Source organism: Spinacia oleracea, chromosome 1 (genome assembly GCF_020520425.1).
Source record: "Spinacia oleracea cultivar Varoflay chromosome 1, BTI_SOV_V1, whole genome shotgun sequence".
NCBI lineage: Eukaryota > Viridiplantae > Streptophyta > Magnoliopsida > Caryophyllales > Amaranthaceae > Spinacia > Spinacia oleracea.
The window spans coordinates 117,126,371-117,138,417 of NC_079487.1; the positions used below are offsets into that span (position 1 = coordinate 117,126,371).

The window sequence follows — 12,047 nt, forward strand, 5'->3', positions numbered from 1 at the left end:
TAAAAAAATAAAATTTCCGGGCCGGGGTCGGGCTCGGAAACCGGGCCTGAAAATTCTGCTCAAACCCGGAAAAATTTCGGGCGGGCCGGGCCGGGTCGGGCCGACGGGCCGGGTTTGTCTTGATCAGGTCTACATTAAACTACTAAGTTATACCAATACGAGTCACTTGCGTGATTTGTATGTCAATATTATTTGGCTTTTATTGGTACTAAAAAATTAATTATATTAGATGACTTATGCCCAATTTGTTCACAAACCATTTAACGTTCATTTTTTTTTTTCCCACGTTGTAGGTCTTTGCCTTGTGCTGGCCCGGTCCAACGCCAATGTTATTGATTTGAACCCAATTAAAAATGGAGTGAAAAGAACGCCAACTCGGTGAACTGCATATGGTGATCGAATTCCTGGCAACACACACTATAAACTCTCAATTCGTCCGGCAATCCTCTCTATCTGTTCGAGTGTTGCAGCAAAAGAGAAGTATTCCTCAAATATGCCGCTAAAGCCAGAACCTTGCAGAAATTTTCTGCGTGGACAGTAAGCTACAATTTCTTTCTCCTCTACCTTTCCTTTTTTTTTCTTTGTTTTGAATAATTATTTTCTGCGCTGAAGTTTGAACTTCAATGGTAATGCTAAAACTTCTGCTTATTTCTTCAATACCCTTTAATTTATCGGGTGTATGCTATTGTGGGTGTCCTTTGATTTCATTATTTTGTGTAATTTTCGTGTTTTTGCAATTGGGTTTTCGTGGGATTGGTATTTGGGAAATTTTTGTTCTCAATTTGACATTTAAGTAAGAAGAAAATTACTTATTATTCAGTTAACTGTGAAATTTTGTGTTATATACATCATTGTTAGTGTTAATTTGGTAGAGAATTCGTTGATATATGGAAGAATTTGGAGAAAACTAAGAACAGCACTGTAGCAAAGTTACTTTCTAGAAACAGAATGTAATTTCTGCTAAGATGACGAGTTTTACTGAATAGTTCAGCAGTTCCAAAGAATGAATTGGCTTATGATTGATCCCAATGTGATTTTTTACGAGTTTGGTGGAAAAAAACGAAAGGAAAGAATATAAGGAACTTTCCGATTTATGGTTTTAGTGATTGTACAAGAATTCGTAGGAAAAGTAGTGATAGGGAAGAATTTACATAAGAATTCTGATTACGTAAAGTCGTAAAGTTCCTTCATTGTCACTAAGTTCCCCACAATTAGTTGGTCGGAAAAAAATCCTTTCAGTTCCTGGTAACTCATCCAAACAAATGAAATGCTATTTCTTCCCCCTTCTCATCCCTTTACCCCTTCATCTCATTTTAATTAAAAGTTAATAGAGGTCGATGCATAACCATAATGAGATGAATAAGCAAAGAGAAATGCAGTGGTACTTTTGTTATTTTCTTTTTCCATTCCCTTTTTATTATTTTGTGGGGATGTGGGGTAACAAGAAGTTGTTGAATTGCTACTTTTTGCCGGTATTTGTGGGTTAAGTTTGTAAGATCTAGCAAACATCAACAATGACTAAATCCTTCGTTTTTAATGATCCCGTTAAACACCTTTCTGGCTTTCTCCAAAATAATTGTAAATGTTATTAGTGTTATCTTTATTCAATGTTTTACCTGATCACCAACTTCTTCTCATTACTTGACTTTTCAGTGCTATGAACAAGTCTGCTAGCAGTTTAAGTTATTAACTGCAATTTCCAAAGCATTAAGTGTTTTGTTTGGGGATTGAGAGAATAAATTGAAGATTTCAGTTGTTTGGCCCATATCATGTTACTTTTTTAATGTGACAGTTCATTACTTTTTAGTTATTTATTTACCAAGTATGGACCCCATCATTTTCATTTGATTTGGTAAATAGTTTTACACTCCTCCTTTTACACAATTAGGGTCCTTGGGAGAATAGGCTTGCTTGTTAGAAGTTAGGAAGACTTGGGCTTCCTTGGATTGGGGTTAGACGAATTAAGTTGTGATGGTGTGAGGAGGAGGGAGGACTGGGAGAATTAGTACCCTTATTTTGTGAACTTATTACCTTTTTTGATTGATATGGATGAGCACCATGGATTGATAAATGCTGCAAAGTTTAAGATAGGCTTCCCTTGCAAACCATAAGTTAATATTTGTGAACCCTTAATTTTAGATTAGAGGTCAGACTGGTTCCTCTTGTAGTTCTCTTGATATCCCTTACTCTTATTTGATCCAAGTCTACTTTGTAGAAAAGGAAAGGGTGGTTCATTGAATTTCCTTATTGCCTTATTTTTCCACCATTATTTCTGCATTGGAAAGACTATGAGGCGTCTATATGTGGCATGTTATTACAATAATTTTGCGAATTTGGGATTGAAGTACTGAGAATAAGGAGCTCGTATGAAAGATCTCTGCAAATTCATAGATAAGTCTATGCATGCAACATTAGCGTAACAAAAGGATTTCGTATTTTATTTTCTGCTGCTTGGAGATTAGCTGGCTAATTTTTGGTTTTTTGATAATGACAATGTTCATATTTCTTTCAGTTGCCGTTTTGGTGATAAATGTAACTTTCCGCACGTCACTCAGCAGCAGCCAAAGCCCAATGCTTTTGGCTTTGGCTCGCAGACTGCCACACAATCCCAACAGCAGAAGCCCAATCCTTTTGGTTTTGGTGTCCAGAACTCGACCAGTGGAGCTCCTAATTCTGGAGGATTTGGGCAATCTAATTCACAAAAGGTTCTTGTCCCTACTTATCTGAATTTCTGTGTTCGCTTATTGTGTGCTTGTCTTCTGCATGTACAGTTGGTCTGAACTTGTTGTGATTTCTATTTAGTTTATTTTAATTTTTTTTTTAAATTTTTAAAATAGAGTTTCTGGCTACTCCGTACCATTTATGAAGAGCTTCAAGTTTTTGTTTGCTGATTTTAATTCATATGAATTCACAGCCTTTTGAGAATAAATGGGTCCGCCCAGAGAAGCCCCAGAATCAGTCTCAGGCTGCTAGTCACAAGTGAGCTTCAAGTTTTTTTTCTTTCTCTTTATGTCCTTTACTGTAAAGTTAGAGGGACAACTTTCTAGTTTGTTAGCTCTAGAATTTTGTCTTTGCTTATGATGTGGGAATGTGATATGTCGATAGCTGCACAGATCCTGATTCTTGCAAACGCCAAATCGCGGACGATTTTCAGCATGAGAGTCCACTTTGGAAGCTAACTTGTTATGGACATAATAAACAGTAAGTCTTTCTTGGTAACTATAGTCGGTGGATTTTGTTTACCAGGTTTGTTTTTCTTAGCCTGTGGTTTTGTTTGTCGAGAAGGCAGGAATTGCTCTTATTTAATTATTTTCATTACTATGAGAACAACGTAAGTGGTTGAGTTCTCCAGTTCACCATGATTCTATTGAACCAATAAATAAATTTTTTATGTAGTTATTAGGAAAGATTGTTTTAAGCCTGTCACATAAATTTCTTATTGTATGGTTCCTTAATCCTTATGCTACATGTATGACTGTATTGACATATATCTGCTGATAGATTTTGTATTAGAGCAAGAAGGGCTACCAAGAGGGTTTTCTGAGTGATTAAGGAAATTAAAATTTTAAAATTTGACCTTCCTCGGATCCTACTGTGCAATCTATTGTGTAAAGTGTCACCCGCTTCTTTAGAGGGTTCAGTGAAGGAAGAGCATGTCGTTTATACAATACAAAGACTTCGAAAGAATGATCTTATAGAAGCTGTTCTTGCCTAATTACACTTGTGAGATCATATTGGATTTGGTGTTCAAATGCTGTTGAATTTCCACCCTCTTACAAAAGGTTTATCTTATTTCAAAAATATATTCATGTTCATGGGATAACTTACGCCTCTAGACATTTTTAAACTGAACCAAGGTTTCCTGCTAAATATGTTGACCCCGTGGATCCTTGGTTATTCTTCTTCTGTTCAATGAATGGATGGAAACAAAAATCAAGCTTGGTATGAGTACATGTGAATGAAAGTTAACGCCTTAACGGCAAGGAAAATCTTTTCAGTATCCAGCTTCTATTAGTAACACAATCAAACTGCCAAACTGGTGGTTTGAGATAGTGAGATTTATATAACCTCACATGCAAATTGTAGACAAGTGGTTCCTGCCTTCCTGGTGAACCCTAGAATAAACTGTTGACTGTCTGAATACTTCCCAAACTATGTACGGAGTATTACTTACTCTGTCTTGAAAAGATGACGATTTTTTTTTTAATTTTGTCAGTATATCCTTCCAAATTATAGTTAAAATTACCTCAGAATATAGCTGCAACTGCACTGTAATTTTGCATAGCAAGATATAAATGAGAGCGAAACCGTACAAACATGTCCCTTTTTTTTCACTCCCTAAATGATTTTAATGTGTTGGGGGAAACGGGAGTATATCGGAAGGTGATATTCCTCTCAAAGAAAAATAGGTGATTACTATCCATTGATATCTTTCTATCTGTGTTAATAATTTTGGAACATTTGGTTGCTCTGAAACTTTTTCGTACCAGTATTCCAAGGAAAGGAGTTCTGAAAATGTTTCTCTTGCAGTTTGCCATGTGATATTTCCGGTGATATTAGCTATGAAGAATTGCGGGCAGTTGCATATGATGATGCAAAACGTGGCACTAGTTTGCCGTCAATTGTAAGCCTTTTACCTTCACTGCTAAAAGAACAAATGTTGCACTAGTTTGCTGTTATTTGAAATTATTGTCCCAAGGGTCTTAGATGATCACCATTTATCACATACTTGTTGCATATTCTAAAATTTCCCTTCCTAAATCCTAGTGCTTGCAAGATACATACAATACTCGTGACGAACTTTTCCTTGTTTATGTTGATTAACAAAATAATTTACACGTGACATAGCTGTATACAGTAGTTTGTCTAAAGTCTGATTAAGTTTTGAATTTTGATCTACTGAGATGAAAACTGTATCTATTGATGCTGATGGGAGTGTACAAATCTTTTTAAGTAAGATTATAGTAGCCTTTTTAATATATTTGATTATCTGCATTGTCAGAAATATAATATTTTTTGGAAAAATTTATATTATTGGTCCCAACTGTGGCCGATTTACTTTAAAGGTTCAACTTTTGATTATCTTAGAGCGGTCCCAACTCCCAACTATAGCGAGTCCTTTCCAAAAATTGTCCCTTAGTTAAAATTAAGTGGTATAACTTAATTAGGACTCATAACTCTCATGCAATAATCATATTTTTTAATTAAATGAAGTTAATGGAATAGTATGATATGCTTAAATCAACTTATTTAACAGTTTAATTAAGCTAAAGGACCATTTTGGGAAAACACACTCAAAGTTGGGACCGCTCTAGGATAATCGAAAGTTAAGACCTTTTAAAGTGAAGTGACCATATTCGGGATTGTCAGTATCAATTTTTCCTTTTTTTAACAGAGAAATTTTTTGGTAGCCTTTTGTGGTAACTCTTTGTTTCATGATCTTTTTCCTGCCAAAGTAGGTCTTCTTTTGGGTCAAAATCTTACTGATTCTCATTGGTTTGGTTCTGTGTATGAGTCTTCAATATTTAGCTGCATGGAAACTCTTTGTTTCTTGGCCTTTTTTATTGAGTTAGTTTGTGATGCATTTGTTCTGTCAGCCAAGGACTGTTGTTTAAGTCTAGAATTAGTAGCTTCATTGTTTCCTTCTGAGATTCAGACATCTGGGTTCTGGCCTTCTGGGTGACATTCTGTACTTTGAGTTTGTTCAGATTTTTTACTACGACCATGGTTAAACTCTTTTTTTGCAGGTTGAAAGAGAGAGGGGTTTAGTGAATTCTAAGAAGATTGAATTTCAAAACTTGCTTAATAATCCTTACACAAAGCACACAGTTCCTGCTCAGTCCAACCAAAGTCCATTTCCTGCAGCGGTTGCCAGCTCACCATCACCGACACCTCAAAATAACGGCTTCTCTTCATTTGCAGCTTCAAATCAACAGAATCCACCACCTAACCTGTCATTTGGTGTAAGGCAAGTGTCTTATTTTTTTATTTTATTGCTAAAATTTAAGGGATGGTTTAAAATTTTGATGGCTTCAACCAGTAGAACACTACTTCCTCCACTTTTTTTTTGTTAGTTGCAACCAAGTGAACTTTTGCACTATTCACATACTCCCTTATGACCATCTTAGGTGATTTATAGGCCAGTTAAAACAGTCTTGTTGGATCTTATTAGATCCATCTGATTGTATATTTTCAAATATCTAGTTTTTATAACTTCTATTTGTGAATAATTAAAGATATTTATGGTCTAAGTAGTGCGTTGACAAGCGTGAAAGTCAAATGGTTGCAACTAAAAAAGAATGGAGGAAGTATATCACTATCTTAGGCTTGGGCATGTAGTTCCAGGTAGTTGTGTGAAGTATGTACATTAAGCTCATTCGTACCAGGACAATGAATATAAACAGTAACCTAAGAGAGGCTTAAAAGAACATGTTTATGCCAAACAAAGTGTTACCCTTTAAACTAGTAGTAGTACCATCTAATATGTGAATTTTGGAGCGTAAGATGAAAATTTCTCTCTACAAAGTTTCTAAACTTCTACTATCTGCTAACAATTAACCTGATTTGGTCGACCATTCACTTATTGCAGGCCTTCTACTCCATCAAATAGTAGTGGTTTTGGGCAATTCCAAGGTCCTGGTCAATTTACGACAAATACTGTTCCTTCAGGTTCGCAAGTGCACCTTTGAACTCTCAATGCATCTAGCATGTACTATCCTCTGTTTTTTTGCCGTTTTATATACTTCGTATTTAAGTACTACTGTACTAGACTCCTACATGAGATGATGAGAATGGATACTTGGACACTTCAAGAGAAAACATGCACATATTTCTGATATACTTCGTATGTGCATGTCCAAGGACTGTACATGTATATTGGATAATTTAGCATACAAGTACCATACATGGTATCCTTTCATCAGTAGTGTCTCCTCCATACATCTCATCTCGCAACATGGAGATAAATTATTTAACTAGGTTCTCCAATCTGTAGGTCCCTTTAGCACTCCAGTTCCTGCACAAACAGGGGGAAATCTGCCTGCTTCCAACAATAGTGGCTTTGGCAATAGTGGCTTCGGCAATAATGGATTGAAAAGTGGTATTCCTCCATACATCTCCGTATCTTGCAACATGGAGATGAATTGTTTAACTAACTTCTACCGTCTCTAGGTTCCTTTGGCACTCAAGTTCCTGCACAAACAGGGGGAAATTTTGCGCCAAACATAGGTGGCTTCGGTAACAGTGCCATGAGTGGTCAAGGTAGTCTATTCCCTGCACAAACTGGGGGGAATACCTTCACTCCAAATTCATTAGGCTTTGGCAATGTTGGGATGACTAGTCAAGTCCCAGTGCAAATAGGTGGAACACCATTTACTTCTAACGTAGGAGGCTTTGGTAATAGCGGCATGAGTAGTCAAGGCAGCCAACCACCTTCAACTTCACTTGGTGGTGCTAATGGTGGTCAACAAACGATGTAAGTTTATGGGTTAAAAGTTAAAACATCAATTATTGGCATTTTTACATATCACAAATAATACACTTAAATTAATATGTTTTCTGTTATTGAGTGATGAAGTCTATGTAATTTGCTTTCTCTTCCAACCTGTTCTGATAGAACAGGACCCTGTATCTGCAGTTCCGGACCCTCCTTTATGTTTAAGCCTTAGATTTTGTGTTATATGCCAATGGCCGTATTGGCACTGCTTTGTTACTGATCCTCTTGTTTGCAGAGGCAGCAATCCTCAAGAGATATCAGCTACAGATACAGGCATTTGGTTGAAAGAGGAGTGGAAACTTGGAGAGGTAAAACCTGATATCACCATTTGTTTTGATCCTTGAACTGAAAATCTTATATTATAGTAGCAGTTGTAGTTTTATTCATGTAAGCTGGCAAAAGTATCCTTATGCTTGTCAAGTGGATCAAGTGGGATATGAAGTTGTAAATTTGTTGACGCTATTACAAGAAAATTCCCAATGCACTGTTTTGATTCTTGTGAGAAGCATCTGTTATTTTTGGATATTGTTCGTAGGATCATAGGAAAGATGGATGCCCTCTGTCTGGAATTAATAGTTATGTACTCTGTATATAGGATGATGGAAAAAGTTATTGTTTTTCCGATAATAGTAATAGTGCATGATTGGATTCCTTACATTCAACTTGCTAAAAATTAAGTGACAGTGGAGAGGATATATTAATAACTCAATTATTTTAATGGGTTAGTAGGTAAAATCATATCAGATTGTTAATCATGGGAGGTTGGGACAATATAGCAACTATTTCGGGAGAGTATCTTGCTGAAAAGTGTTATTAACCTTGAACGTTGCCTCTCTGTATCTTGCAATATTATGAATTATTTGGTTTCAGATTCTTAAGCACAGGATCCTTTTATCATGTATAACCAACCCTTTTAACTTCCTTCTCTACAGATTCCAGAGCAACCACCTCCGGCAGCTTATGTTAAATAGAGTATTTCATGTCTTAGAGTGGTATTCGGACCCAACTTTGCCAGTACCAGAGAGGAGACTTGCCAATGATCGTTGCTGTCTAAAGCAAAAGCTGTTATGATGTTGAGTTCAGTTCATAGACTGTATTCTTTTGTTTATCTGAATGTAGTCGTGAACATTTTGTTTTCCACATGGATTGGTAGATTAGTGTCTTAACACACACATAGGGAGTACATGTGAATAGATTTTAGGGAACTGACATCAACTTATATGAGGATTCGGCCTTTTGTATGGTCGGTGATAGTATCATATTACAATGTTAATGTAGATTGATAGAACTGAGTGCTTTCCTCTTTTGGTTTCTCATAGACTTGTGGGTTTTTCCCAGGAAGTTAAACTTGTTAATTGTTATCCCCTCTTCTCTTTTGGCTCTTTGTTTAAAGATGGTTGCAAAAGTTAATCTTATATACACTTGTATATTAGCTAGCAGGCTTCTCACTTGTACTTGGCTTGTCTTCAGTAACAGTTTTGGTTTTGGACTATTTGTGTCCGGATCGTATTTGATTGTGAGGCATTCGGTTCTATTTACCTCGGTTTTGGATTATTTATATTCGGATCATATTTTGGTGGCAAGATAAATTCAGTTAAGCTTCAACCATTAAAGTAATGACAGCAATTGAAGAGCAAGATCAAGCGATTTTTGTATTAAAAGAATCAGAGAAACAACTTGAATGATATTGATATGAATATAGAAAATATATTGAACAAGTCAAGATCACATAATTGCATTAACAGTCAGTGTCACAAGGAAACCAAATATAGCTCCTGCTATAACTTCAACCTCAGTGTGACCAATTGATTCTTTCAGAGGTTTATAAGAAGTAGTTCTCTGTATTTCTTTCTCTTTCTCAGCTGTACTGTTCTGCAGCCTAGTTCCAAGTAATTGAGTGGCGGTTGTCTGCTCTTTTGAGTTTCCCACGGATAACTTTTCTGATTCAGAATCTATGTTATTGTCACGGTCTTTAGTTACAGACTTCATCTGGTCCTCTAGCAGTAGCTTGTTAAGCGTTCTTGCATGAATACCAACTTCTCTTCTTACTCCCTGATGACAAAAATATACAGTATCAAATTAGAAAAAGTGGTCATCGACTCTAAGCTGTTTATAATATAAGTACATACTTCGTATGAAATAACCCAGAAATATTAAACAGCAAGGAAATGTACATCATTTGCTGGTAACTACTCCTTATATGATAATCAGCCAAGTATTATACACACACCATCAGTTATCCCTGTCTACAGCAAGGTATCCATAGCAAAGAAAGATTACAGGAATGGTAGAATACCTGTGCATCATACATAATAAGGCCTGCGTAAACAACACTCATTCCAAATATTGAATCAGAAAAGCCCCTGTATTTGAAAAATAAGAATAAAACATGTCAACAATCACAAAACAAGTAACAAAGCAATTGCAAAACAAGAGATTTTATAAAAGTCAACCTCTCAAGTGCCAGAGATGTTGCAGCAGCTACAACTGCCTGTCAATTGGAAAAACAGAAGACCTAAGAAATGCAAAAACATCAGCTTACAAATATATGAATTCCAGTTGAAGACTTCAAGTGTAAATATACAGACATGCTACTGCTAGAACACAAGGATATTATTTTAAAATAAACCTTACATTTTTCTCAGATGCATGAATAAAAATGCCACAACAATGCAAGGTTTATACAGCAAACACTTTCACTTGCTTAGTAAATCTAAGCATTCCAAAAGAAATGTTTGTGAACTTGTATGAGGTCTTACAATTCAACATTAAACACCGACATAGGCAACATTATCATCTTGACAAAAACCTGGTATGCTAATTTTAATGTTTTATAGAGCAGATGATTTGACACAAGAGAGTAAACATTGCATAACAATAGTTCATTTGTATGTCTATTATTTTTCAAACTTGATAATTTCAGAAAGAAAACATTAAAATTCTTGTCAGTTAAAGCGTGTGCTCACAGAGGAATGAGTAGAAGGAAATCCACCAGCTTGAACAACAGCTCTTATATCAAAACTTTTGCCATAAAACAAAACTGATGTAAATGGCTTTGCTAATTGCCCAACTGCTGCTGATACTCCTGCTGCAATCAAAACCTACCCAATAAACAACCTTAACAATTAGCATTAACAACTTTCAATTCAATTTATACTCCAAATGGAAATACATACAAAAAATCGAAACCCGTTACCTTGTTTTGGGTAATTGTAACAATTTCATCAAATCCAATGTGAAGTTGACAAGTAAATTTAGAGAGAGAAGAAGAAGAGTTCAGAGGAAAATGAAAGTGACACGGATTATGTTTTTTCTTGTTTAATTTGAAAAAAGAAATGGGTGTTCTTGGATTTGAGGTATTGGGGAGAGAGCAGCAATTTACTGCCATTGTTGAACACACAAAATCCTACCAAGTATAAAATTTCACCCAGAAATGGTTATCATAGCTGCGTTGCTTGTGAGTTTATGATTACATGTGGGCTTTCTAGCCTTTGTTAGCAACGAGTGGTGCATACTGGTGCGTTAAAAGGAAACCTAAACTTTTATTAATCAATTAAGATGTATTTGAACTTATTAGAACGGATTAAATCTAATTCATACTTCGTATATAAGACTTGATCAAATATAATTAGAATTTTGATAGGACTTGATTTATAACTTATTTGAACTTATTAGACTTTTTGATCTTACATAATTTTTTTAAGGCGAACGTACCAATAATAAAAAATGCTACAAATCTACTACCCCTCCCTACTGTGCAGAATGCCAGAATGACTACACTACCCCTCCTCTTCTTCCACTTTTCTCTCATTCCTTAGAGCATGAAGCATTGGTGAGTTTGTGGATACTCACAAGTCACAACACTATCTCTCATCTTTGTGAGTAAGCTCACCATTGTAGATGGCGACTCTTATCTTGCCCATGGGATGGAGCTCTAGTGACTGCCGAGTCACTGACATCCTCGGCCCACGAGCCATGTTCTAATGGAAAAGCAAGCAGAATTTCTTGTGATCCAAGTAGAAAGTGACACTTGTCACCTACTTTTGGCTTTTTTGCCATTTGAGAGTGGTGAGTAACCTCACTATTATAGAACAATAAAAGAGGTGAGTCATGGTTGTTGGCAACCTCACCATTGCACATGCTCTTATACACCCACCTTCGGCCACCTCACCAGCGACCACCCTACCACAAGTCAGATTTCGACCACCAGGGCAAAATCCGGTCCACCAAATGCAAATCATGATGTTACTAAGACTAAATTCGATTAAACATGACTCGATCCGAAATCGACCTGTACTAAAATGGAAAAATAAATTGACATGATCCGACCGAACACCAACCGACTTGAACCCGGGTGACAAAGTGACCCGACCCAATCCATACCCAACCCGAGTACACGTTTTGATAGTTGTAGCTGAAGTACCTTTTAACTTATGTCTCACTAAGTTAATTTTGTGTTTAAAATCACCCATATTTACTGTGAAAAATGACTATGCTACCCCTCACCAGTGACCACCCCACCACCGACCACCCCACCGGTCAAATTTCGGCC

General features: G+C 36.3%; 2 protein-coding genes across 4 annotated transcripts; one reads left to right on the plus strand and one right to left on the minus strand.

Moving 5' to 3' along the window:
* The first annotated feature begins 341 nt into the window (after positions 1 to 341).
* LOC110803214 (zinc finger CCCH domain-containing protein 16) lies at positions 342 to 8,856 on the plus strand. Of its 3 annotated transcripts, none has more exons than XM_022008708.2 (11): positions 342 to 537; positions 2,513 to 2,705; positions 2,915 to 2,979; positions 3,106 to 3,201; positions 4,531 to 4,624; positions 5,748 to 5,968; positions 6,590 to 6,669; positions 6,995 to 7,096; positions 7,171 to 7,474; positions 7,731 to 7,803; positions 8,428 to 8,856. In XM_022008708.2, exons 1-11 carry the CDS (start codon positions 494 to 496, stop codon positions 8,464 to 8,466), a joined length of 1,311 nt encoding a protein of 436 aa, XP_021864400.1. In that variant the 5' UTR covers positions 342 to 493; the 3' UTR covers positions 8,467 to 8,856. The 3 variants fall into 3 exon arrangements, with proteins under 3 accessions (XP_021864400.1, XP_021864397.1, XP_021864401.1); XM_022008705.2 differs by having other exon boundaries at positions 343 to 537; positions 6,995 to 7,099; XM_022008709.2 differs by having other exon boundaries at positions 376 to 537; positions 3,114 to 3,201; positions 6,995 to 7,099.
* A 303-nt stretch (positions 8,857 to 9,159) lies between these two features.
* Positions 9,160 to 11,007, minus strand: LOC110803200 (uncharacterized). Its single transcript, XM_022008689.2, has 5 exons — positions 10,692 to 11,007; positions 10,462 to 10,596; positions 9,949 to 9,986; positions 9,792 to 9,858; positions 9,160 to 9,547 (listed from the first exon to the last, which is right to left on the minus strand). Exons 1-5 carry the CDS (start codon positions 10,881 to 10,883, stop codon positions 9,221 to 9,223), a joined length of 759 nt encoding a protein of 252 aa, XP_021864381.1. The 5' UTR covers positions 10,884 to 11,007; the 3' UTR covers positions 9,160 to 9,220.
* Between the last annotated feature and the right edge of the window lie 1,040 nt (positions 11,008 to 12,047).